General features: G+C 44.1%; 1 protein-coding gene across 1 annotated transcript; it reads left to right on the plus strand.

Moving 5' to 3' along the window:
• The first annotated feature begins 11 nt into the window (after positions 1 to 11).
• Positions 12 to 25163, plus strand: XRCC6 (X-ray repair cross complementing 6). The gene is made up of 13 exons (XM_069586115.1): positions 12 to 218; positions 859 to 948; positions 3362 to 3474; positions 11066 to 11204; positions 11475 to 11729; positions 12381 to 12561; positions 14464 to 14650; positions 17790 to 17958; positions 20244 to 20405; positions 20853 to 20982; positions 22118 to 22218; positions 23941 to 24054; positions 24745 to 25163. Exons 2-13 carry the CDS (start codon positions 873 to 875, stop codon positions 24939 to 24941), a joined length of 1824 nt encoding a protein of 607 aa, XP_069442216.1. The 5' UTR covers positions 12 to 218; positions 859 to 872; the 3' UTR covers positions 24942 to 25163.
• The last annotated feature ends 370 nt before the right edge of the window (positions 25164 to 25533 follow it).

Consider the following 25533-nt stretch of genomic DNA (forward strand, 5'->3'; position numbering starts at 1 on the left):
CGGGGTTTGGCGGGCGGGGGCGGGGCTTCGCAGACGGCGTGGTGGTAGTTCGGCGCCGGTGCAGCAAGCGCCTTGTGGGAGTGGGCGTGTTTGCTAGACAGAAACAGGGCGCGCTGTGCGTGATGACGTAAGCGGAGTTGATTGGGTGCAAGAACAGGAGCTTGCGCGTGTGCTGCGCCCCGCCTTCTGCCCAAATTGATCTCTTCCTTGAGTTCAAGGTAGGCGCGAAGGGGCTGTTCTCTGTTTGTTGTTTGCTGGCCAGGGCTGGCTTCATTCTGCTTTGCCTATTCAGACTTGCGAGTCCCCCGTAGCCTCGCGGTGGGGCGGTGTCAGCGAGAAGTGTGCAGACCCGAGGGGGTGGAGGAGACAGCCTCTCATCTCCGTTTCTTCCTTCGGGGAGAAGGCGGCACCTGGCCTTGGAGGGCGGCTTCGTTTGAGACCTCAGTGGGCATAGCTGGCTGAGGAGTTGGGGAGGATTTGGGGTCGGGATGAGGATAAGTGGGTCTGCTAAGAGACGGTGTACCCTGGACTGGGAATCTTCAGTCCAGATGATGCCGGAGACGAGACTGGACCACTAGGTCAGGCTACCCAAGCACACCCATTAGAGGGGTTATCACGGGCCACCGGCCGTGAATCGTCCGTAAGGGATATAGCTCAGGAGAGGCTGCTTCAGAAATGGTCCCCATGCCCGTTTGCCTTTGCATCTCAATTACCAAGCACTCCAGGCAGCAGGATCCAGCATCCACATTTCTCACAACTAACCTTTAGCCTTTAGGACAGATCTCAGAGGATCCTAGGAGTGGATAACTTTTAGGTTTAAATTTACTTTGTTACTGATCTTCGCTTTCTTTCACCTAGTGAGCAGTAACAACATGTCAGGGTGGGAGTCTTACTACAAAAATCAGGGTGATGAGGAAGAAGAACAAGAAGAGGGCCTTGAAGCAGGTGGTAAGTGACTTTCATTAACATTTACCATTGTGTGTGTGTGTGTGAAAGACTTTCCCTGCCTATCTCTGCTGGATGACCCTTGTTGTCTCCTGGCCCACCCTTCTCTCCCCAGAGAATCTCCAGTACTTTCCTCCCTTTGAACTTTGCAGAGCTGCTCTGAAAGTGAAAATGAAAGTTGCTCAGTCATGTCTGACTCTTTGCGACCCCGGTGGACTATACAGTCCATGGAATTCTCCAGGCCAGAATACTGGAGCGGGTAGCCATTCCCTTCTTCAGGGTATCTTCCCAACCCAGGGATCTAACCGAGGTCTCCCAAATTGCAGGCAGATTCTTTACCAGCTGAGCCCCCAGGGAAGCCCTAGGCACTTTTATTTGGGTCCTACTCTAGTCTATGGTACATTCCTAGTCTCAAACTTTTGCTGGGCACTGATAGATTGAGCTCCAATAAATTACACTGAAACATTGGTATTAAGGGTCACCTTAGGTGACTCAGGTAAGAACCTTCCTCACCCAGGAAAGTAGTTTTTCTCATTCTTGGATCTCAGTGCAAAAATGCTTTCACCCTACAATAACTGCAGCAACCAAAGAGTAAATGTTAGCAACACAGATACAAGAGTCATTCCTTCACCTTAGCCTGGTGTTTTGGGAGTATGTGTTCAGGCAACACAGTAACACATAGGCCAAAGGAAAACAAACAAGGGTTGCATGTCTTATTCAGTTAATAAGTTGCATCCAACTCTTTGGGATCCCATGGACTACAGTACGCCTCCCCTGTCTTTCATTGTCTCTCAGAGTTTGCTGAGATTCATGTCCACTGGGGCAGTATGCTATCTAACCATCTCATCCTCTGCTGCCCCCTTCTCCTTTTGCCTTCAGTCTTTCCCAGCGTCAGGGTCTTTTCCAGTGAGTTGGCTTTTTGCATCAGGTGGCCAAAGTATTGGAGCTTCAGCATCAGTCCTTCCAATGAATATTCAGGGTTGATTTCTTTTAGGAAATCATGTATTCTACATACTGGTTAATTTAAGTCCTGGGTAGAAAATTTTAAAGTATTTTTATTAAAAGTGAGAAATATAAGAAATATAAAAATGAAAGATCTGTAATCTACATAATCTACCACTCTTACACAGCCATTACTAGCATTTTGGCAGTTAGCATATTTCCTTCCTATGTCTTTCAGACTATGTGTTTCCTAAGTATATATAGTCTGTTTTTGTTTGTATCTGATTTTTATATAATTGTAATCATAGTGCTTATATTTCCTCCTTTTTAATTTATACTTTCAAATTTTATGTTTTTCAAAAAGAATTTTAAACATAACTTTGTGTACCTTTTTTCTTTACTGTACTATAGATATATCTTTCCATGTAACTGCAAATATAGCCTCTGACTCACTTTAAATGTGCTGTGAATTTTTTCAGTCTACCTTCCTTTGGACATTTTAGTTTTCAGTTTCCTACTTTAATAAACAACATTGTGGAAGTTTTTGCATAGGGTTTTTCCATATCTTATTTTCTTAATATAGATTCCTAAGAAGTAGAATTTATTGGCTCAACGTAGAATTTTTCTTTGAGGTTCTTGACATGTATTGCTTTAGAAAAGATGGGTAAATAAATTTATTGCATTAGGAAGAAGCACAGTCAAAAGGGAGACAACCAGATATTATATGTCTTTTTATGAAAAACTCAACATCACCTATAATGTAATTATGCCAGGAAAAAAAAAAAAAGAACACCAAATCTGATGAAGTCTCTATAGGTCCTTTGTGGAAAAGACCGAACTATGTTAATCTACATCAGAAGAATGTAGTCAAGCAAAATCCAGAAGGTGGAAAACTATATGACATAGTAGCTAGGTCCTTTGGCAAATAAATTATAAGAGACAAAAGACAGAGGGGCTATCCATGGATTAAGAGGCTTTAAAAATTGTTTTGTTTTGTTTTTTAAGTCAAAACCAGTGTGTAGGAATGTTGGCTTGGATGATTAAACTATAAAGAAAAATAATGAAAAATGATTACCAAAGTCAGGATGGTGGTTAAACTTGGGAGGAAGGTGGGTGTTAAAATTGGAAGGGGACCTGGAGAGGGCTTCAGGGGTGACTGGCAAGATTCAATTTCTTAATGTGCTGTTGATTTTAAGAATGCTTGCCTTTTTTTCTTTTGGGTTGCATTGCGTGAGCATGGCTTGCCAAATCTTAGTTCTCTGGCCAGGGATTGAACCTGTGTCCTCAGCAGTGAAAGCATGGAGTCCTAACCACTGGACCACAAAGGAGTTCCCTAGGGGCGTTCATCTTATAATAATTCATCAGGTTATAGTTTTGCTTAATGGGCTTTTTCTATTTGTTTTATATGAATAATAAACATGATAAATGTGAAACAACTGCAAATACTTCCTTCAAATTTTTTTTCCCCCCATAGGAGATTATTCATATTCAGGAAGAGATAGTTTGATTTTCTTGGTTGACGCTTCCAGGGCCATGTTTGAATCTCAGGATGAAGATGAGTTGACTCCTTTTGACATGAGCATCCAGGTGAGACTACCTTTTCATTTAATTAAACAAACAAAAAAGTATTAACACCCCTTTAAAAAATGTGGACTCTTAGAAAAGTTTGTTTGGATTGATAAAGGGTGGTTAGCCTCCTAGGATGGCTACCTATATTTGCAGCTGAAAAAGAGTAGCAGGAGTTGGAGAGCAGGCCCATTTTATTTTGGGTTTGAGCTTCTGACCCTGGGAATACATTGCTCCCACCTTCTGTGTTAGCTCTGGTCATAGAAGTCGGCTCCTCTTTCTCTAGAGATGTTTGTGTAAAGGAAGGAAAGAAGTTCCAACAGTTATGCTGTGAGGTAAGTCCTTTTGTAAGTAATTATGTGGAAGCTGAGTATTACTTGTGATTGTGGAAGATTATTACAACAAGAGGACAAACAACCTAATTTTTATTTATTAATTTTATTTTGGTTGTGCTGGATCTTCATTGCTGCATGCGGGCTTTCTGTAGTTGCAGCGAGGCGGGGCTGCTCTCTATTTACACTGTAAGGGCTTCTCATTGCGGGGCCTTCTCCTTGCAGCATGTGGGCTCTAGGTCATGCAGGCTCAGTAATTTTGGCTCCTGGGCTCTAGAGCCCGGGCTCAGTAGTCATGGTACACTCGCTTAGGCGATCATTGGGATGTGGGATCTTCCTCCACCAGGAATTGGACTCATGTCACCTGTATTGATAGGAGGATTCGTTTGTTTGTTTAATACTCATTTATTTATTAGGCTGCATTGGTCTTAGATGCGACACTCGAGCTCTCTAGTTGTGCACATGGACTTAGTTGCTCCATGGCATGTGGGGTCTTAGTTCCCCTACCAGGGACAGAACCCATGTCCTTTGCATTGCAAGGCAAATTCCTAACTACTGGACCACCAGGGAAGTCCCTGGTTCCTCTACCTTTTCTAAAACCAGCTTGAACATCTGGAAGTTCATGTATTACTGAAGCCTGGCTTGGAGAATTTTGAGCATTACTTTACTAGCGTGTCAGATGAGTGCAGTTGTGTGGTAGTTTGAGCATTCTTTGGCATTACCTTTCTTTAGGATTGGAATGAAAACTGACCTTTTCCAGTCCTGTGGCCACTGCTGAGTTTTCCAAATTTGCTGGCATATTGAGTGCAGCACTTTCACAGCATCATCTTTTAGGATTTGAAATAGCTCAACTGGAATTCCATCACCTCCACTAGCTTTGTTCGTAGTGATGCTTTCTTACCGGGGTCCAGCCCCAGCAGGATCCAGGGGTACCCTCAGGAGAGACAGTGTCGGGGAGAGAGAGAGAGAGAGAGAGAGAGAGAGAGAGAGAGAATGAATGTTGCAGTTAAGAAAGTAGAGGAGAGGAAGAGGTTGATATTCCTTGGTTTACACAGAAAGCCGATAAAGCACCTACATGGGACTTGCTCTGTTCACGAAGGCCTCAGGCGCCCTCTCGCCCTCAAGCGAAGGCGCAGAGCACCTTCTCGAGAGGGTCTTAGAAGCCCTGGCAGGAAAGTGAACTCAGAGAGCCTCTGTGCTCCAGGGGAATCACCTGAAAAAGAAAGAGAAAGAGAAAGAATGACACGGGGAGACCAAGCCTCAGTGAGCAAGGCGCACAACTTTATTTTCAAAAGGAGCTTTTATACCTTAAGTTGTACATAGAGAATAATGGAAGATGTAGAGTCATTCAGGGTCAGCAGTCCTGACCCTTATCGAGACCAGGCTTTCTTTCTGCATACCTTTCCATTTACAAAGGTCTTAGGTGATTTACATCATCTTCTGGCCAGGAGGCCTGATAACATTTTATGACTCTTTGTTCTGATAAAGTTTCAGTTCAGTTCAGTTCAGTCGCTCAGTCGTGTCCGACTCTTTGCGACCCCATGAATCGCAGCACGCCAGGCCTCCCTGTCCATTACCATGTCCCGGAGTTCACTCAGACTCACGTCCATCGAGTCCGTGATGCCATCCAGCCATCTCATCCTTGGTCATCCCCTTCTTCTCCTGCCCTCAATTCCTCCCAGCACCAGAGTCTTTTCCAATGAGTCAGCTCTTTGCATGAGGTGGCCAAAGTACTGGAGCTTCAGCTTTAGCATCATTCCTTGCAAAGAAATACTTATTTTCTCTAAAGGTGATTTTTCTAAAGTCTAGCACCATTCTCCAAAAGCACTAGATAAAGTTGCATTCCTATAGGGCAAAGGTGCAGTGGGCTATAACAAAGAATTTATTAACTCAAGGTTTAATGTTGTTAATACCAAGGCTACTACTTATATTTCTATATATCAACTATATTAATTAATGCACTCCCAGGCACACAACGAAAGATATGAAAACTTAGCAGCAAGCATTGGTTCAATAATGAAACCCTCCACCAGTACTACTATAATAATTTTTAACTCCTCAAAAGGCTCTATATTTTTAGAATGTTTTAAGCTTCCCGTGCCTCTCGTGGTTGGGAGGCTGTGAACAATTGCAGGCATGGTTGTAAAAGTCCAGATAAACATGTCAGGCAAGTTAGAAAGCCATCAGAAAGGTTTGAATTGAAACACTCCTATCATGCCCAGATCTTCCCTGGTGGCTCAGAGGCTAAAGCGTCTGCCTCCAATGCGGGAGACCTGGGTTCGATCCCTGGGTCGGGAAGATTCCCCTGGAGAAGGAAATGATAACCCACTCTAGTATTCTTGCCTGGAGAATCCCATGGATGGAGAAGCCTGGTAGGCTACAGTCCACGGGGTCGCAGAGTCAGACACAACTGAGCGACTTCACTTTCACTTTCACTTATCATGCCCAGGAGACTTATTAAATAGAGCCCTAAGTTGATTTTCTCCAGAGAACGGCAGTTGGGGATAGCCCCCTGTTAAATGTCAGAAAGCTTTAGTGAAGACATAAAATAGTAAGACAGACAGATTCTGGTTTTGGGGTAGATGCTCGAGCAGGTCCATGGGGTCCCTCGAGTCCTGATCCACCTTGCCCGTTAGGTCTCTTCCGCATGACCTTGTCATGGGTGGGATCTCCCGTGTTGGCTCCTGGCACTTTCTAAGGCCCACTTGACTTTCACATTCCAGGATGTCTGGCTCTAGATGAGTGATCACACCATCGTGATTATCTGGGTCATGAAGGTCTTTTTTGAATAGTTCTTCTGTGTATTCTTGCCACCTCTTCTTAATATCTTCTGCTTCTGTTAGGTCCATACCATTTCTGTCCTTTATCGAGCCCATCTTTGCATGAAATGTTCCCTTGGTATCTCTAATTTTCTTGAAGAGATCTCTAGTCTTTCCCATTCTGTTGTTTTCCTCTATTTCTTTGCATTGATCACTGAAGAAGGCTTTCTTATCTCTTCTTGCTATTCTTTGGAACTCTGCATTCAGATGCTTATATCTTTCCTTTTCTCCTTTGCTTTTTGCTTCTCTTCTTTTCACAGCTATTTGTAAGGCCTCCTCAGATAGCCATTTTGCTTTTTTGTATTTCTTTTCCATGGGGATGGTCTTGATCTCTGTCTCCTGTACCATGTCAGGAACCTCATTCCATAGTTCATCAGGCACTCTATCTATCAGATCTTTAGGCATTAGAGAAGTGCAAACCAAAACTGAAATGAAGTTCATACCCACTGCTGCGACTGCTAAGTTGCAGTCGTGTTCGACTCTGTGCAACCCCATAGATTGCAGCCTACCAGGCTCCCCTGTCCATGGGATTCTCCAGGCAAGAACACTGGAGTAGGTTGCCATTTCCTTCTCCAATGCATGAAAGTGAAAAGTGAAAGTGAAGTCACTCAGTCGTGTCTGACCCTCAGCGACCCCATAGACTGCAGCCTTCCAGGCTCCTCTGTCCATGGCATTTTCCAGGCAAGAGTACTGGAGTGGGGTGCCATTGCCTTCTCTGATCATACCCACTAGAGCTGGTATAATTAAAAAAAAAAAAGAAGAACAATAGGAAGAGTTGGCAAGGATGTGGAGAAAGTGGAACCCTCATATGTTGCAGGTGGGAATATGAAATGGATCAGCTGCTGTGGAAAACAGTTTGGCAGCTCCTCAGAAGCTTAAACATAGACTTATTATTTGACCCAGGAGGGGAACTCCTGGGTATTTGCGCAATTAAATAAAAAACAGCTTCTCAAATCCTAATTCTGCCACTTACAAACTGTATGTTATTAAGAGAGTTGCTAAAGCTTTTATACATTTTCTCATCTGTAAAATGGAAATAATAATAGTACCTGCTGTGTCAAATTGTCAGAATTAAATATTTTCATTTTTTAGATTGAGATGTAATTCACAAAACAAAATTAGGAAGTAATTTCATAACCATTTTGAAGTATACAGTTTAAAGGTATTTAGTCATTCATGTCACCACTCCCTATCTCATTCTAAAACTTTTTGAATGGATAAACAAAATGTTTATATATAGTCAGTCAGTTCAGTTGCTCAGTTTTGTCCTACTCTTTGGGACCCCATGGACTGTAGCACGCCAGGCTTCCCTATCTATCACCAACTCCCAGTGTTTACTCAAACTCATGTCCGTCGAGTCAATGATGCCGTCGAGTCAGTGATGCCGTCCAGCCATCTCATCCTCTGTCATCCCCTTCTCCTCCCACCTTCAATCTTTCCCAGCATCAGGGTCTTTTCCATTGAGTCAGTTCTCGCATCAGATGGCCAAAGTATTGGAATTTATATTTAGGTGGAATATTATTGTTGTTATTTAGTCACCAAGCCATTCTGGCTCTTTTGTGACCCCATGGATTGCAGCCCATCAGGTTCCTCTGTCCATGGAATTTTGTAGGCGAGAATACTGGAGTGGGTTGCCATTTCCTTCTCCAGGGGGTCTTCCTGACCCAAGGATCAAATCTGAGTCTCTTTCATTGGCAATCGGATTCTTTACCACTGAGCCACCAGGGAAGCCAAATGGACTGAAGCCATAAAAAAGAATGAAGTACTGATACAAGCTACAAGGTGATTGAACCTTGAAAACATTAAGTGAAAGAAGCCAGGCAAAAGGTCACATTCTGTATGTTTGCATTTATATGAAATACAGAATAGATAATCCACAGAGAATGCAGGTGGGTAGTTACCCCAGGCTGGAGGGGGAGGGAAGAATGCGGAGCAACTTCTTAATGGGTATGGGGTTTGCTTTTGGGATGATGAAAATGTTTGTTAACTGTTACAGATAGAGGTGGTGGCTGTACAACATTGTGAGTGTATTAATTGAACACTGAATTGTTCACTTTGAAATGGTTAGTTTTGTTATGTGAATTTCACCTCAATTAAACATGTTACTATTTCTCCACAGAGAAGAATTTCTAAGGATTTATTGTATATCTTGTTTCTCATATTTTTGCAGTTGGGAATCGAAGAGAGGTTTCTCATGTTCTAATTTCTATACAAATAGTTCTTTCAGTTGACAAGTCAGAATATCTTGCATCTAAAAAAAAAGAATAAAAACCATTTTGAACCTTAAAGCAGTGGTTTTCAGTCTTTAACCTACATCATGCAGGGCTTGTTGACACAGATTGTAGGACCTCACCCCACAGTCAGAATTTCTGATCCTATAGGTCTAGAGCAGAGTGCAAGAATTTGCATTTCTAGGGACTTCCCTGGTGAGGCAGTGGTCATGTTTCCACTGCAGGGGGCTCGTGTTTTATCCCTGGTTGGGGAACTAGATCCCACATACAGAGGCCAAAAAGAAAAGAAAATGCTTGTCCAGCGAAGTTCCAAGGTGATGCCAGTGCTTGGAGATCACTCTTTGAGGAACACTGCTTTAACATTTTTTGGATCACGGGCCTCTTAGGAGATGTGATGAAGGCTATATACCCTCTGCCCCAAAATGATACACTTACAGTATATGTAGAAAGATTGCTGTGTGTAATTTTACAGGGCTCAGTGAAATGGGAATACCTAGAGAACCCAGAAAGAACTGCCGTATTATGCAGTGAATAAGTGAAACATTCACAGATGAACATAATGTATTTGATAAGGAGCAAGGAAAAAACATTTACTTATATTCTGTTTTAGTTTGTACGTGCTGTCTCTGTGTGTGGTTTATTTTAGAACATGAAGAAACCCTCACCAGGTTTTTATAGAAGTTTGTAGAGTGCTCAAAGAATAGATTAAAATATTTATAGAAATGATTGCCTTAAAGATTTTAATTGTCTTTAGACTTAATAAATAAAAAATTTTAATTTAAAAAATGACACCTTGCCGTGAAGATATATAAGTTCTGCATTCCGGGAGAGAGTTGCTAAGGAGGAAGACCAGGTAGAGTCTCAAGCAGGATATGGAGAGGGGTTGCCAGGGTTGGTTTATTCCTCAGCTTTGCAGAATCAGAAACTTAATTTTGCCAGTGTCTCTAGAATTATAGGCCACAAGGCCTAACCCACTTATGAGACACTGATTTATCACATGCTGGCTTTGGTTTAAATGGATGGCTAGAACTTTCCTGGAATACTGACATCTTTAAATGTGTAGTTAAGCAAATTTTATTTCAAAAAATGCTGTTGGTAGTTACAGATTTATTTCAGGTCACATATACTTAAAAAAAAAAAAATTATTTATTTATTTATTTATTTATTTTTGGCTGCTCTGTGTCTTCATTACCTGCAGGCTTTTCTCTAGTTGTAGGGATTGGGGGCTACTCTCTAGTTGGGGTTCTTGGGCTTTTCATTCTTCTGTTACAGAGCGTGGGGTCTAGGTGCGTGGGCTTCAGTAGTTGTGGGGCACAGGCCTAGTTGCCCCACAGCCTGTGGGATCTTCCCAGACCAGGGATAGTACCTGGGTCCTATGCTTTGGTAGGTGGATTCTTAACCACTGGTGGTGGTGGTTGTTTAATTGCTACGTCATTAACCACTGGATCACCAGGGAAGCCCCCAGGTCACATATATTTAACATTTGCTTAAATTTTATACGTGTATAATTTGTTTCTTGGTATCAGGCTACTAGAGAAATGATAAAGTGGCCTGTCTAGACTCAGCGAATTAAGTAAATGACACCACTGGGACTCAAATTCTGGTTTTCTGATTCTGCTGCTGCTGCTGCTAAGTTGCTTCAGTCGTATCCCACTCTGTGTGACCCCATAGACAGCAGCCCACCAGGCTCCCCTGTCCCTGGGATTCTCTAGGCAAGAACACTGGAGTGGGTTGCCATTTCCTTCTCCAATGCATGAAAATGAAAAGTGAAAGAGAAGTCGCTCAGTCATGTCTGACTCTTCGTGACCCCATGGACTGCAGCCCACCAGGCTCCTCCATCCATGGGATTTTCCAGGCAAGAGTCCTGGAGTGGGGTGCCATCGTCTTCTCCGCTTCTGATTCTACTGCTGGGCTTTTATTTATTTATTTCCCTATAGTAGAGTTTCCTTCCTGGGTGTATACCTAGTTTCAATTCTCTGATTTATTATAGTAGGAACTGCTTATACTTCTGTTCTGTGTTTTATCACAGTCTGCTTTTTTGTTATCATAATGTAAATGGCCAGCATTCTCACTGGTTTGTGAGTTTCCTGAAGGTAGGAGTCTCGCCTTACTCTGAGGCCATGTAAATTCAGCAAACATATATTGAGGGCCCTACTATGTGTCAGGCACTTGTGGAGCTTAAGTTTAGTGGTAAATAATATTAACTGAAGTTTTGTTTTTGTTTTTTCAGTGCATCCGGAGCGTATACACCAATAAGATCATAAGCAGTAATCGAGATCTCTTGGCAGTGGTGTTCTATGGTACCAAGAAGGACAAAAATTCAGTGAATTTCAAAAATATTTACGTCTTACAGGAATTGGATAATCCAGGTCAATAGTATTCTGTGATCAACCTTTCCCTTTCACATGAGAAGGTAACTGCCAGGCACAAGGAGGGCTGTGGAGGAGGAAGCAATGACATCTTGACTGGGAGTACGCTTTCCTGCACAAGGGGGTTCTTCCTGGGATGTGGACCTCTGTGGCATGGGTTAATCAGCGCTGGGTGAGAAAGAGACCCTAGGCCCTTCTGTTGGTTTTGTACGTGTGGCCGCTGACACCGTTCTGACTTTGCTGCTCATTTAACCCCCTTTCTCCGATCAGGTGCTAAACGAGTGCAGGAGCTTGACAAGTTTAAGGGGCAGGAGGGGAAGAAATATTTCCAAGACCAAATTGGCCACGGCTCTGATTACTCCTTAAGTGAAGTGCTGTGGGTCTGTGCCAACCTCTTCAGCGACGTCCAGTTCAAGATGAGCCATAAGAGGATCATGCTTTTCACCAATGAAGATGACCCCCACGGTGATGACAGTGCCAAAGCCAGCCGGGCCAGGACCAAAGCTGGGGATCTCCGGGACACTGGTTGGTATTCTCATTCTGTTTTTTTTTTTTTAACAGCTCCATTACAGCTCAGTTTTATTCAGTAAACAAAGGATAGTACACCCTCTCCCCAAAGGAGAGGCCCCCAGTCTTTAATTTATTTGATCACATTGTGTGGCTTGTGGGAATCTTAGTTTCCCAACCAGAGATTGAACTCATGCCCCCTGTGATGGAAGTGTGAAGTCTTAACCATTGGACCATCGGGGAGGTCCCTTCCGTTGCTTTTTATTTTGGTCATTGTTTAGTTGCGAAGTCATGTTTTATTGCTTCTTTATAGCTGACGTCAAATATTTGCTTTTCACCCTTCAGAGGAAAATGAAAAAATAAACTGAAGCTAGGGGAAACCCTTATGTAACATTCCCAGTGAAAATGGCCAGGCCATTAGCTGTCCGAAGGACTCTACTGGAGTGAGCTTTTCTTGACTTCAGTGCCACCACCAATGGTGGTTCTTTGAATAACTTTTCTGAAGTCATTAGAGCAGCTAATCCCCTTAACCACTTTCTCTAAGTCCTGAAAATGTTTTATTATCAATCTAGTCTTAGAAGCATTTGTTTAGCATATTTGAACTTAACTGAAAAAAATTGTCCCTTGCTGGAAATTGTTTCCCCTCATTGTTGTCTGTCCTCGCCCCAGGTATCTTCCTTGACTTGATGCACCTAAAGAAACGTGGAGGCTTTGACATATCCTTGTTCTATAGAGATATTATCGTAGCAGAGGATGAGGACGTAGGGATTCACTTTGAGGAGTCTAGCAAGCTCGAAGACCTGTTGAGGAAGGTTCGCGCCAAGGAGACCAGGAAGCGTGTGCTCTACAGGTGGGTATTAAGCCTGGGTCAGCACCTTCAAGGCTCCTAACTAATCATAAGCCATGCATGGCTTTGACCTTCTTGCAGCTTAGCTCTGGGTTGTACCAGCTCTGGGTTATACCACTGCCTCACTGTGTTCCTCTTAAAAAAATGTGCTTTATTTCAGGATGACCCAAGTTATTTGCTTTTCTTTCTCTAGATAGAGCAGGTATGCTGTTTGTCCGAAGTAACACACTTCTCCACTCCTTTGGGGTAAACAACTGTGGCCTAACGGTGTCCCCAGGTTCACTTTCGAGGACATTGTCAGTTTTTTCTCCTCTGTAGATTGGGGATAACAATAGTACCTCATATAGAACAAAAACTCAATGCATGTTAATTATTATCATTGTTGTTGTGTTATTCTAGTTTCTTATTAAAAATGAAAAAGAGGAAGTGTTGGTTGCTCCCTCATGTCTGACTCTTTGGGATCCTGTGGACTGGAGCCCACCAGGCTCCTCTGTCCATGGAATTCTCCAGGCAAGAATACTGGAGTGGATTGCCATTCCTTTCTTCAGGGGATCTTCCAGACCCAGGGATTGAACCTGAGTCTCCTGCAGTGCAGGTGGATTCTTTACCATCTGAGCCATGGGAACCAGAGGGTTGGATTATCTTCTTTTAGAGAAGTTAGGATTAGAATCCTAAAGCCTCTTCAGTGTTTCTTACTGAAGAGCATCAGACTTTGATTTTAGACAGCTTTCCTCAGTAGAGAAGAAAGAGACCATTGGTAGTTTTTGAGCTGTTTTCAAAAACTACAATTCCACTAGAAAACCCATGAAGTTTTTTAAGGAAACCAAGATGCATCTCTTTGCTGTAGTTATGGTTTTGTCGTTGGTCTCTCTTTCCCCTAAGAAAAGAGGGGGGAAATTTCTCTTTTCCCTCAAATAAACACCCTATCACCTTCCCCCTCTTCCTGAAACAGTGGAATATTGTTACTCCAGTTTGGAAATCTAGCATGTTGGTGGAAGTGGCAGGGAGAATGAAACGGTGGTTGAAAGTAGGTTATGGAGTCCGATTGATTTGAATTATAGTCCTGGCCCCTTTGCTGTGTGGCCTGGGGTAAATCATGTAGCTTCTCTGAGCCTCAGTAAAATGGGAGCAAAAATGGTTCCTCCTTAAAGGACTGCTGTGATGATTAAAAGGAATAACGTAATTATAAACGGTAGCTAGTCTTTCTATTTTGTGAAAGAGTCATTATAGGGTACTGGGTAGAATAATAATAAATTGGAGCTATTTGAAAACAAATTGCCTAAGGCTTAGAAAATTATTATACTTATCGTTGTTATAATAAAATAACATAATTATTTATTGCATGATTATTATGTGCCAGGCACCCTCCTAAGCTCTTTGTCTCCAGACTCTCAGGAACAAGTCTGATGGCTTGAGCCTGGACCAGATATGCCCATCCTTTGGTCAAGGTAGGGCACGGTACTTTGCAGGACATTTTCCCAGAGCAGTAGGGAAAGGGAGATTCTCAAAGAAAAATGGGGGTTTCATGGTTAAAAGAAGAGGGAAGGTATACCAGACAAGCAGAAAGCACAGATAACATAGTACTTACAGGGTTATGATGATGATTAAATGAGAGAATAGCTGTAAATTGATTTAGTAAATGGCTAGACTCAATTAAAAAAATCTCTACAGTACATTCTTTATCATTCTTTTAACAATACGTTCTGAAACTAATTTTTTGTGGTATAGACCCTAAGATGTATTATAGCAAACTCCATTGTATTATTAAAATGCTTTATGTTTGCATTCAAAGAGCTTGAATTATTGGACGGGATAAAACAAATCAGGGCTTGGGAGCCACGAAGGAATTTTAGATAGGAAAGTATAATCTTTCAGTCCAAATTTAAAGTTTTTTCTCTCCTTCAGGTTGAAGCTTAAACTCAACAAAGATGTAGCTCTCACTGTTGGCATTTATAATATGGTCCAGAAGGCTTACAGACCTTCTCCAGTGAGGCTTTATCGTGAAACCAATGAACCAGTGAAAACCAAGACCCGGACATTTAATGTAAATACAGGCAGTTTGCTTTTGCCTAGTGACACCAAGAGGTCCCAGGTAGGTCTTCCTTCTTAACTGAATTTTGTCCTGTTGAACTGTTGAGGGAGACAGGATCAGTCTAACCAGTTGAGTAACCTTTCATGTGTGCATCCTTCCAGCCAAGTTGTTGTCATTACCCTTTGGAATATGGCATCTGGATCAGTAATACCTTAGGGGCTAGAAAGTTAGACCCAGTCATTTGAAAGAGATGTCAGTGAAAACTTCAGCCCTCAGTCACTCAGCACATGCTACTCTGAGTCTCAACAGTCTAATTCTTTGCCCAGTACCACGGCAGAAAGGGTTTTATAGTTGACTAGGTAGGCGAGTTGTGCGTACTCAGTCGTGTCCACCTCTTTGCAACCCATCAACTGTAGCCCACCATGGCTCCTCTGTCTACGGGATTTCCCCGGCAGGATTACTGGAGTGGGTTGCCATTTCCTACTCCAGGGAATCGTCCCGGCCCAGGGATCAAACCCAAGTCTCTTGCATCTCCTGCATTGGCAGGCAGATTCTTTACCACTGTGCCGAAGGGCTTCCTTAGTGGCTCAAGTGGTAAAGAACCCGGCTGCCAGTGCAGAAGACCAGGTTTGATCCCTGGGTTGGGAAGATCCCCTGGAGAAGGAAATGGCAACCCATTCCAGTATTCTTGCCTGGGAAATCCCATGAATAGAGGAGCCGGGCGGGCTGTAGTCCATGGGGTCACGAGAGTTGAACACAGCTTAGTGACTAAGCAGCAACAAGGAAGATGAGTTAGGGAAAGTGTGAAGTGTGTTAGATGTGAAGTGTACTCTTTTTTTAAGGGAGACGGTTATTGTTATTGTTGTTGTTGTTTTGCCAAACTAATCACAGTTCTTCCTGTGTTTTGAAACGATACATGCATGCCTTCCTTAATCTGAAAGACTGACTAAGAATGTAGAACCTTATGTCTCATCCTCTCACCTTTGTTTAATCTGTAGAAGGATTTTAATTTATTCGGCTGTGCTGGGTCTTAGTCGCAGGATCTGTGATCTTCCTTGTGGCATGAAGGATCTTCTGGTTGTGGCACGGAGGATCTTTATTATTTAGTTGCAGCATTCAAACTATTATTAGTTGTGGCACGTGGGATCTAGTTTGCTGACCAAGGATGGAACCCAGGCCCCCTGCATTGGGAGCGTGGAGTCACTGGACCACCACTAGCCACTGGACCACCAGGGAAGTCCCAATATTCTGTTAATTTCTGCTGTATGGCAAAGTGATTCAGTTATATCTAGGGCTTCCCTGGTAGCTCAGCTGGTAAAGAATCCACTTGTAATGCAGGAGACCCGGGTTTGATTCCTGGGTCACGAAGTTCCCACTCCAGTATTCTTGGGATTCTCTGGTGGCTCAGTCAGTAGAGAATTCGCCTGCAGTGTGGGAGATCTCAGTTCAGTCCCTGGCTTGCTCAAAGAAGGGAAAGGCTACCCACATCAGTATTCTGGCCTGGAGAATTTCACAGACAGAGGAGCCTGGCAGGCTATAGTCCGTGGGGTTCCAAAGAGTCAGACACAACTGAGCAACTCTCACTTTCATATATATATATATATATATATATATATATTCTTTTCCATTATGCTTTATCTCAGCTCAGCATGTTGAATATAATTCTTCCCTGTAGAAAGGTTTGATATCTAAAATTAAAGTTGAATGAGTCATCCTTTCTTTTTAATTATGCAAAATGTGGGAGAGCAATTTTGCATAAGTTCAAGACCTAGGAGGATCAACTAAGTGACTAAAATTAGATATTATTTTGATTCAACCCTTGAGATGTTTTTTGGAGCACAAATTTCAGGCCAGAGTGTCTTGCCCTACTTTCCAGAAGGAGAAGATGACAAGAAATTTCCCCTTCCATTTTGGAGGTAGCTAGCACTCTTGCCTGGAAAATCCCATGGACGGAGGAGCCTGGTGGGCTACGGTCCATGGGGTCACTAAGTTGGACACGACTGAGCAACCTCACTTTCAGTTTTCACTTTCATGCATTGGAGAAGGAAATGGCAACCTACTGCAGTGTTCTTGCCTGGAGAATCCCAGGGACGGGGGAGCCTCATGGGCTGCCGTCTGTGGGGTTGCACAGAGTCGGACACGACTGAAGCGACTTAGCAGCGGCAGCAGCAGCAGCAGCTTTCCATGTTGGTTTATTGATAGGCAGTACCTCTTCTGGTTACTGAGTTTCTTGATTCATTGTGCCTACAAGAAAAATCTTAAGAGCTCTTTTTTTTTTTTTTTAATAAAACTCAAATTTGATTGTTACTAATTTCTGTTACAAATCACATATTTAGGCTCCAGATGCAAATGTTGACATTTGAAAGTGTAACAGATAGTAACAGACGTTTTAAAGAGATGTGTATATGTCTGCCTCCCATACTGAGACCTTTCACGGTACCTGACATAGGTCCTCTCAATGAATAGGTAAGGTTTGAGCATCCTTTATGTGTCGGGGTGGTGCCGAGAGTTTGTTGTTGTTGTTCACTAAAGTCGTGTCCAACTCTTTGCAACCTCATGGACTGAGAGTTTAGTACATGTTGTTACATGAGAGAAAGCATAACTGCTTAAAGAGCCAGGTCTTTAGCACCAGACAGATGTGGTTTGGTTCAAGGCCCAGTTCACTTGTATAACCTGGAGCAAGTTAGTAACTATTGAGCATCAGTACTGCTGCTGCTGCTGCTAAGTCGCTTCAGTCATGTCCGACTCTGTGCGACCCCAAAGACGGCAGCCCACCAGGCTCCCCCGTCCCTGGGATTCTCCAGGCAAGAACACTGGAGTGGGTTGCCATTTCCTTGTCCAATGCATGAAAATGAAGTCACTCAGTCGTGTCCGACTCTTAGCGACCCCATGGACTGCAGCCTACCAGGCTTCTCCGTCCATGGGATTTTCCAGACAAGAGTACTGGAGTGGGGTGCCACACTCATCTGTAAAGCAGAGTTTTTAACATTTATCGCCTAAGAAGTTGTTACAGATGATAAACTGGGTGGCAAAAGTGCAGTGCCTGGTCAGCCCTCAATGAATGTCCATTCTTATTGGTAGGAGGAAGGTGCTTCCTGCCCCTTAGAAGAACGCCGGTTTTAACTCGCTGTTGTCATGTAGCAGCCATTTTGTCTCTGCGTAGCCTCTTTACATGGCTCTCGTCTTTCCCTTTCTATAGATCTATGGGCATCGCCAGATTGTATTAGAGAAAGAGGAAACAGAAGAGCTTAAGCGGTTTGATGAACCAGGTTTGATTCTCATCGGTTTCAAGCCCTTGATGATGCTGAAGAAGCACCATTACCTGAGGCCCTCCCTGTTCGTGTACCCTGAGGAGTCCCTGATAAATGGTAAGGGGCACGGGCCATGGGTAAACGAAGAAGTGATGTAGAAGGCAGTTTACCGAGCAGCATTTCCCAAATGCCTGCTGCTGGAAACTGTATAGGAGGTGTTACTGGGTGTTTTGAAAGCATTTCTTATTTTAGAAACATGGGACTAAACAAAGATTTCTTTCAGTTCAGTTCAGTTCAGTCTCTCAGTCGTGTCCGATTCTTTGCAACCCCATGAATAGTAGCACGCCAGGCCTCCCTGTCCATCACCAACTCCCGGAGTTCACTCAGACTCACGTCCATCGAGTCAGTGATACCATCCAGCCATCTCATCCTCGGTCGTCCCGTTCTCCTCCTGCCCCCAATCCCTCCCAGCATCAGAGTCTTTTCCAATGAGTCAACTCTTCGCATGAGGTGGCCAAAGTACTGGAGTTTCAGCTTTAGCATCATTCCTTCCAAAGAAATCCCAGGGCTGATCTCCTTCAGAATGGACTGGTTGGATCTCCTTGCAGTCCAAGGGACTCTGAAGAGTCTTCTCCAGCACCACAGTTCAAAAGCATCAATTCTTCGGTGCTCAGCCTTCTTCACAGTCCAACTCTCACATCCATACATGACCGCAGGAAAAACCATAGCCTTGACTAGACGGACCTTAGTCGGCAAAGTAATGTCTCTGCTTTTGAATATGCTGTCTAGGTTGGTCATGACTTTCCTTCCAAGGAGTAAGCATCTTTTAATTTCATGGCTGCAGTCACCATCTGCAGTGATTTTGGAGCCCAAAACAATAAAGTCTGACACTGTTTCTACTGTTTCCCCATCTATTTCCCATGAAGTGATGGGACCGGATGCCATGATCTTCATTTTCTGAATGTTGAGCTTTAAGCCAACTTTTTCAGTCTCCTCTTTCACTTTCATCAAGAGGCTTTTTAGTTCCTCTTCACTTTCTGCCATAAGGGTGGTGTCATCTGCGTATCTGAGGCTATTGATATTTCTCCCGGCAATCTTGATTCCAGCTTGTGTTTCTTCCAGTCCAGCGTTTCTCATGATGTACTCTGCATATAAGTTAAATAAGCAGGGTGACAATATACAGCTTTGACGTACTCCTTTTCCTATTTGGAACCAGAGTGTTGTTCCATGTCCAGTTCTAACTGTTGCTTCCTGATCTGCATACAGATTTTTCAAGAGGCAGGTCAGGTGATCTGGTTTAGGACCCAATACACTGATACATATTGTGAATATCCAGGAGGGGATATGAAATTAGCATATTTAAAACTTATTTGCTTTAAAATTCTTTCTTGGAGCATCAGATAGGGAGTTTGGGAAAAACAAAACACAAACGTGGCATCTTCCTTAGGGTTGCAATTAGAGATGCATGAACTTGGCCACTGGACTGATGCTGAAGCTGAAACTCCAATACTTTGACTACTTGACGTGAAGAACCGACTCATTGGAGAAGACCCTGATGCTGGGAAAGATTGAAGGTGGGAGGAGAAGGGGAGGACAGAGGATGAGATGGTTGGATGGCATCACTGACCCGATGGACATGAGTTTGAGTAGGCTCCGGGAGTTGGTGATGGACAGGGAGGCCTGGCGTGTTGCAGTCCATGGGGTTGCAGAGTCGGACACGACTGAGCAACTGAATTGAACTGAACTGAACTTGACCACTGGGTTTATCTGTCCAGACCTGTATTCCTTTGTGCTATAACTAATGAACCCCCTGGAATCTGGACCTGACTGGTTTTCATTAGCAATTCAGGCTTATATCATTAGCCTGTTGTTGCTGCTAAGTCACTTCAGTCATGTCTGACTCTGTGCGATCCCATAGACAGCAGCCCACCAGGCTCCCCTGTCCCTGGGATTCTCCAGGCAAGAACACTGGAGTGGGTTGCCATTTCCTTCTCCAATGTGTGAAAGTGAAGTCGCTCAGTCGTGTCCGACCCTCAGTGACGCCATGGACTGCAGCCTTCCAGACTCCTCCGTCTGTGGGATTTTCCAGGCAAGAGTCCTGGAGTGGGGTGCCATTGCCTTCTCCGATCATTAGCCTAATGACAGTGAAAGTGAACTGACATCAGTAATTCACATTCCTAAATGGAGTGTTCGACGCTCCCAATCTCTTACTCCTTTCCTTTTTGTGCCTCTGCTCCCCCAACTTTTCCCTCTGCTCTGGGTCCGTCACCCCTGACCTATCTAAGTGTCAAAAGTCCTTTTAAGAAAATGGAAGAGAAACTGTAGGCTTATAACTTGGGCCAAGAGGGAAGAAAGGAGGAGACACCTTTAGGATGTAGACTCCTGGGACGTTTGTTTTCCAGGGAGCTCAACTCTGTTCAGTGCTCTGCTCACCAAGTGCCTGGAGAAGGAGGTCTTGGCTGTGTGCAGATACACACCGCGCCAGAACACCCCGCCTTGTTTTGTGGCCTTGGTGCCACAGGAAGAGGAGCTGGATGACCAGAAAATTCAGCTGGCTCCCCCAGGTAGGTGGAAGAGGTGATTTCAGGGCTTTTGAACCTGGCTTAAGCTTTGGAATCACTCATGGGATACCAGCTCAGACCAGCCAAAGCAGAGTCTCTAGGAATGGAGCCTGGGAATTGTGTATTTATAAGGTTGATGTTGTTAGTCGCGAAGTCGTGTCCGATTCTTTTGCAACCTGTAGCCTGACAGGCTCCTCTGTCCATGGGATTTTCCAGGCAAGAGTACTAAGTGGGTTGCCATTTCCTTCTCCAGGAGATCTTCCAGACCCAGGGATTGAACCCGGGTCTCCCACACTGTAGGCAGACGCTTTACTGTCTGAGCCACCAGGGAAGTCAGCCCCAGCAGCACAGGACACAAAAGGGTGAATCGGGGCTAAGAGAAAAACGACAACTCAGTGACTGAAGCCTTTTATTAGGTCAAGTCTCTGAAGACATACCTTTCTTCCTCAGGCTTCCAGCTCGTCTTCTTGCCCTATGCTGATGACAAACGGAAGGTGCCCTTTACCGAAAAAGTCATGGCCAACCCAGAGCAGGTAGACAAGATGAAGGCTATTGTTCAGAAGCTCCGCTTCAAGTACAGGCGAGTGATGCATTATTCACAGGCTTTTTTTTGCATCTGCCTCTTGAGTTGAAGCTCTAACTGGAGTTTCGACTTAAACACAGACCAAGAGAATATGATTTTATTATTTTCCTTTAACTGATGGTTTATAACTCTTTAGAAGCTATGCAGAGAGCGAAAGGTCTGGAATTGTGCGAAGTGTTTATAGCTGGTTGACCTGTTGTGCTGAGAAAGCCAGGTTAGTTAGTTGAGTTTGCTCAACAAAGAAGCAGTAAGGAGGAGGTTCTTGGATGGCCGCCTTCTTGATTGTTGTCACACAGCAAGTAAAAGTAAGTAAATCCAGTGTCAACTGTTGCAAGCTTAAAAGGATAATTATATAATTCCAGTTACTCCCCCTCACATGCATGTAGACCATCTCCCAGAACCTTTGTAAAGTGACACCATTTTTTCACATTCCATCTTTTGTCTCTGGGCTACTTCTGAGCAAACTGACCTTCCTCCTTCAAAGGAAACCTCCTGGTATAGTCCTTTATTGGACAAATGGAAGCAGTGTTAAGATTCTATCATGTGTCAGGCACTGTTCTAGATACAGTTCCAACAGTATCTCATTTAGATAATTCAATGGCATTTTCATAAGAACCTGCCCATTTTACAGATGAAGCAACTGAGGCTTAGAGGAGTGAGGCAACTTGTCCAGATTCACCCAGCTAAAAGGAATGGGGGCCAGGGTTCAAGTCTAGGACTGTATGCCTCTAGGTTCTTTCTCTTTTTTACTCTCATGTTGCTTTTGAATATGGTAAAAGAGACTATCAAGTTCATTATCTCCTCACCGCCCATCATCCGTCCTTCATCTTTTCTCTGTACGTGCCTCCCCTGGCCCTGCCTCCTCTATTTGTGTCTCTGCCCACAGCTGCCAGTGTCAGACAGATAGGTGGGTATTGTTTTGCTTTTAAGTTCACTTTTGGATCTTTAGCATCAGACAGTAAATTGAAAACTGGTAAGAAAGAGGTTGATTCAAGAGAGAAGACTCCCAGCTATTTTACCCTGGGTGTATTTCTCAGCTGACCTTGGGCCTGCACTGTCTCAGCTGAGTTTTTATTTTTGTTTTTTAAATATTTACATCTTTTAAAATTTATTCATATTACTGTTTTATCAGAAGTGACAGCTTTGAGAACCCAGTCTTGCAGCAGCACTTCAGGAACATGGAAGCCTTGGCGCTGGATTTGATGGAGCCTGAGCAAACTGTGGACCTGACATGTAAGGAGGCCATAACCGAGCTGAGAAGTTCTTTTCTTGGGAGGCTTTCATGTTCATTTTTCCTGCTCCAGTACTATGCATGCATTTGCTGGCAGCCTCTAAGTACTTGACCTTGTTGTCCAGGTCATCTCTGCTCGAGAGATTTTCTAGACCAGCTTAGATTGCCTGGGAACAGATCTGGCCAGTTCCGCAGTAAAAGGAGGAGAAAGTGCCAGGTTTCTGAGACCCATCTCTGAAGTAGGCCACCTATGACTCCGTGTTGGTAAAAGTTAAAAACAACAATCTGTACCATTTATTGAGTGCTTGCTGTGTGCCGGGCACTGTTGTCCTATGTGTTGACTCATTTATTCCTGATGACCATGAGGTGGGTGCCGTTACTATCCTAGGTTGCAGAGAAGGGAGTGACTTGCCCCAGGCATTAAGTAGTAGTGGTGGATGGACCTAGGTTTAGAATCCTGTGAGCTGGCCCAGAGCCCTTGCTCTGAACCGCTGTGCCCACTGCTGCTCCATCAGATGGCATGCTCTGCCTTCAGAAAATGTACCTCGTTACCCGGCATGGAGGAGATCTGCCTGGCCTCTGAGCTCCCTGCTGTTCCCTGTCTGGATTGTGACTCTCTGATGTATTTCAGAAAAGGATGCATGACATTTAGCAATGTCAGTAAATACCCAGTGGAAAACAGGTTGGATTTAAGAGACTCTAGACAGAGGTTGAAAAGATCAGAACCGTTAGTTTGGCCTTCTTGGCTTCCCAGTTATTAATGTTCTCTTTCATACTAGACAAAAGGAGCCAGCCTTAAAAACATAAGAGTTATTGGACCTGGGTCATGGTGGTGACTATCAGCTGGGCCTGGCATGCCCCTGACCCCGCACCACTTCAGTCTTCTCTCTCACCCTCCTTCAGTTCATATGCTGCACAGCTGGCCTGCAGGGAGATCCAAAATGTCAGTCTGATCACGTCGCTCCCCCATTCATAGCCCTTCAAAGTCTCCCCAACACTCTTAGCCTGAGGCCTAGTTCCTGGGCAGGCATCTGAGGCTTCCGTGGCCTCGCCATGCTGCCTTTCTAGCCTCCTTGCTGGTCCTGCCCTCCTCATACCCCACCTGCAAGCTGTGCCACCTGCTGTCTCTCATTCCCGTGCCTTCTGCTGAGACTGGACTCAGCTTGCCAGACTGTCTGCACAGAGTCCTTCCTGGCCACTGCCCCACCGTGATCCCGCATGCCTGTGTGGCCTCTTCCTTCACGGCACTGCCGGCCTCTGCTGCGTTGGTGATTTTACCTCCTCTCGCCTGGCCTGTAAGCCCTGAAGGCAGGGACTCTTGTTGAATCCCCTGGCTCTAGCCCTGTTCTCAGCTCTGCCCCTTCTCTGCTGTTTGACCTCAGCGAAGTAATTTAACCTCTCGAATTTCCACCTCTGTAAAATGAGGAGAGGTTTCCCTACTCCAGAGATTGTTAGGAGGAGTAAATAAAAATAATAGTAAGTTTAAAGCATTTAAGAGAGTGCCTGGCTGTTGTGCTCATTAAGGGCAATTGTTAGAAGCTACTTGGTAAATGTTAGACTTTTACTGAGCATTTTTGTGGCCAGGTGAGCTGCCTCCTGGAGCCGCCTTACACCTCCCCGTCTCAGCAATTCTATATTTTCTTCTCTGGTTCCTGTAGATTTGGATTGGGCAGAGGCTGGGCTTGTGACTCACCAGGCCACTCTTCTTGTTTTTAATTTTCTAGTGCCCAAGACTGAAGTAATGGATAAAAGACTGGGCTCCCTTGTGGATGAGTTTAAGGAACTTGTCTACCCACCAGATTATAATCCTGAGGGAAAAGTAACCAAGCGAAAACAAAGTAAGCAGCTGGGCATGGATGTTCAGTGGGTTTCTTTTTTTTTTTGGCTGCACCGCACAGCTTACAGAGCATACTGCCTGTGTTTTCACCTAGAAGTTTTATGGTTTCAGGTCTTACATTTAAGCCTTTAATCCATTTTGAGTTTTTTTTAAAGTATGGTGTGAGAAAGTAATTGATTGTTTTGTACATAGTTGCCCAGTTTCCCCAGCACCACGTATTGAAGAGGCTGTCTTTTCCCCCTATTCTTGTTTCCTTTGTCATATTTATTGCCCGTGTAATGCAGGTTCATTTCTGGACTCTATCTGCTTCACGGATTTGTGTGTCTGTTTCAGGGCCAGTACTATATTTGATTACTGTAGCTTTGTAGTATAGTTTGAAAGTATAAATGCTTTTTGAATAAAAGAAGGAAGGAATGAATGACTTGCTCACCCAGAATGATCAGGAGTTTGGGGTAAGCTGGTAAGATTTATGACCTTTAACTCCCTCCTAGATGTGATACTTTTTAAATTTTGTATATAACTGAAGCTGCCTTATCAAGACACCTGTCTTCCTCAAGGTGTGCTAGGTGGGCATCACAGCTTTATGGAAGATGGTTAGCTGCTGCCCTGATCACATGAGGGGCCCTGTGCCATATAGCTGGGATCCCAGTGGTAGCCTTTCCAGTCACTCCCACCTGACCTCTGTCCTCAGATGATGAAAGTTCTGGAAGCAAAAGGCCCAAGGTGGAGTTGTCCGAAGAGGAGCTGAAGGCCCACGTCAGCAAGGGCACACTGGGTAAGCTCACCGTGCCTGCACTGAAGGAAGCCTGCAGGATGTATGGGCTGAAGGGCGGGCTGAAGAAGCAGGAGCTGCTCGATGTCCTCACCGAGCACTTCCAGAAGGCCTGACCAGAGAGCATACAGCCAGCCACCCTTCCACAGTGTAGCCAGGCTGCCCGGTTTTGTTTGTATCAAGTCGAAGCCTTTCTTCTCCTGATCCAGGACGAGTCTGCGTGACAGAACTCAAGAACTTGGTTTATGAGACTTTCTGTTGCCATGGAGATAGCCCGCCCTCTCATTTTGCTGTGCCTTACTCTACTGTCTGAATAAAGAGCCTAACTTTGTACTATATACTGTTCTATAGTGTAAAAGAGAAAAGATGTCTCCTGTGCATCCAAAGAGGCCGTTGGTTGTGAGCTTTACTTTCTGTCCCACTGGGAATGCGTTTCCTCCCAACGGAAACATCAGTGAGGGTAGGGAAGAGTGGGACAGTTAAAGGCACATGAACATGCTTTAGGGATGATAATCCTGGTCAGGTTATATTCTGATCCTGTTTCTTTACACGTGTCACGTTAAGATCTAAAGATCAGATTTCAGCAATAATAATAAGGTAACTTGTCTAATTCTTGTACCACTCGCTTCATGAGTACATAGCAACTCCCCTACTCTTGTTGTATTTTCTTAAGATGACATTCAAGTATATGAAGAGATACACATTTTC

Source organism: Ovis canadensis, chromosome 3 (genome assembly GCF_042477335.2).
Source record: "Ovis canadensis isolate MfBH-ARS-UI-01 breed Bighorn chromosome 3, ARS-UI_OviCan_v2, whole genome shotgun sequence".
NCBI lineage: Eukaryota > Metazoa > Chordata > Mammalia > Artiodactyla > Bovidae > Ovis > Ovis canadensis.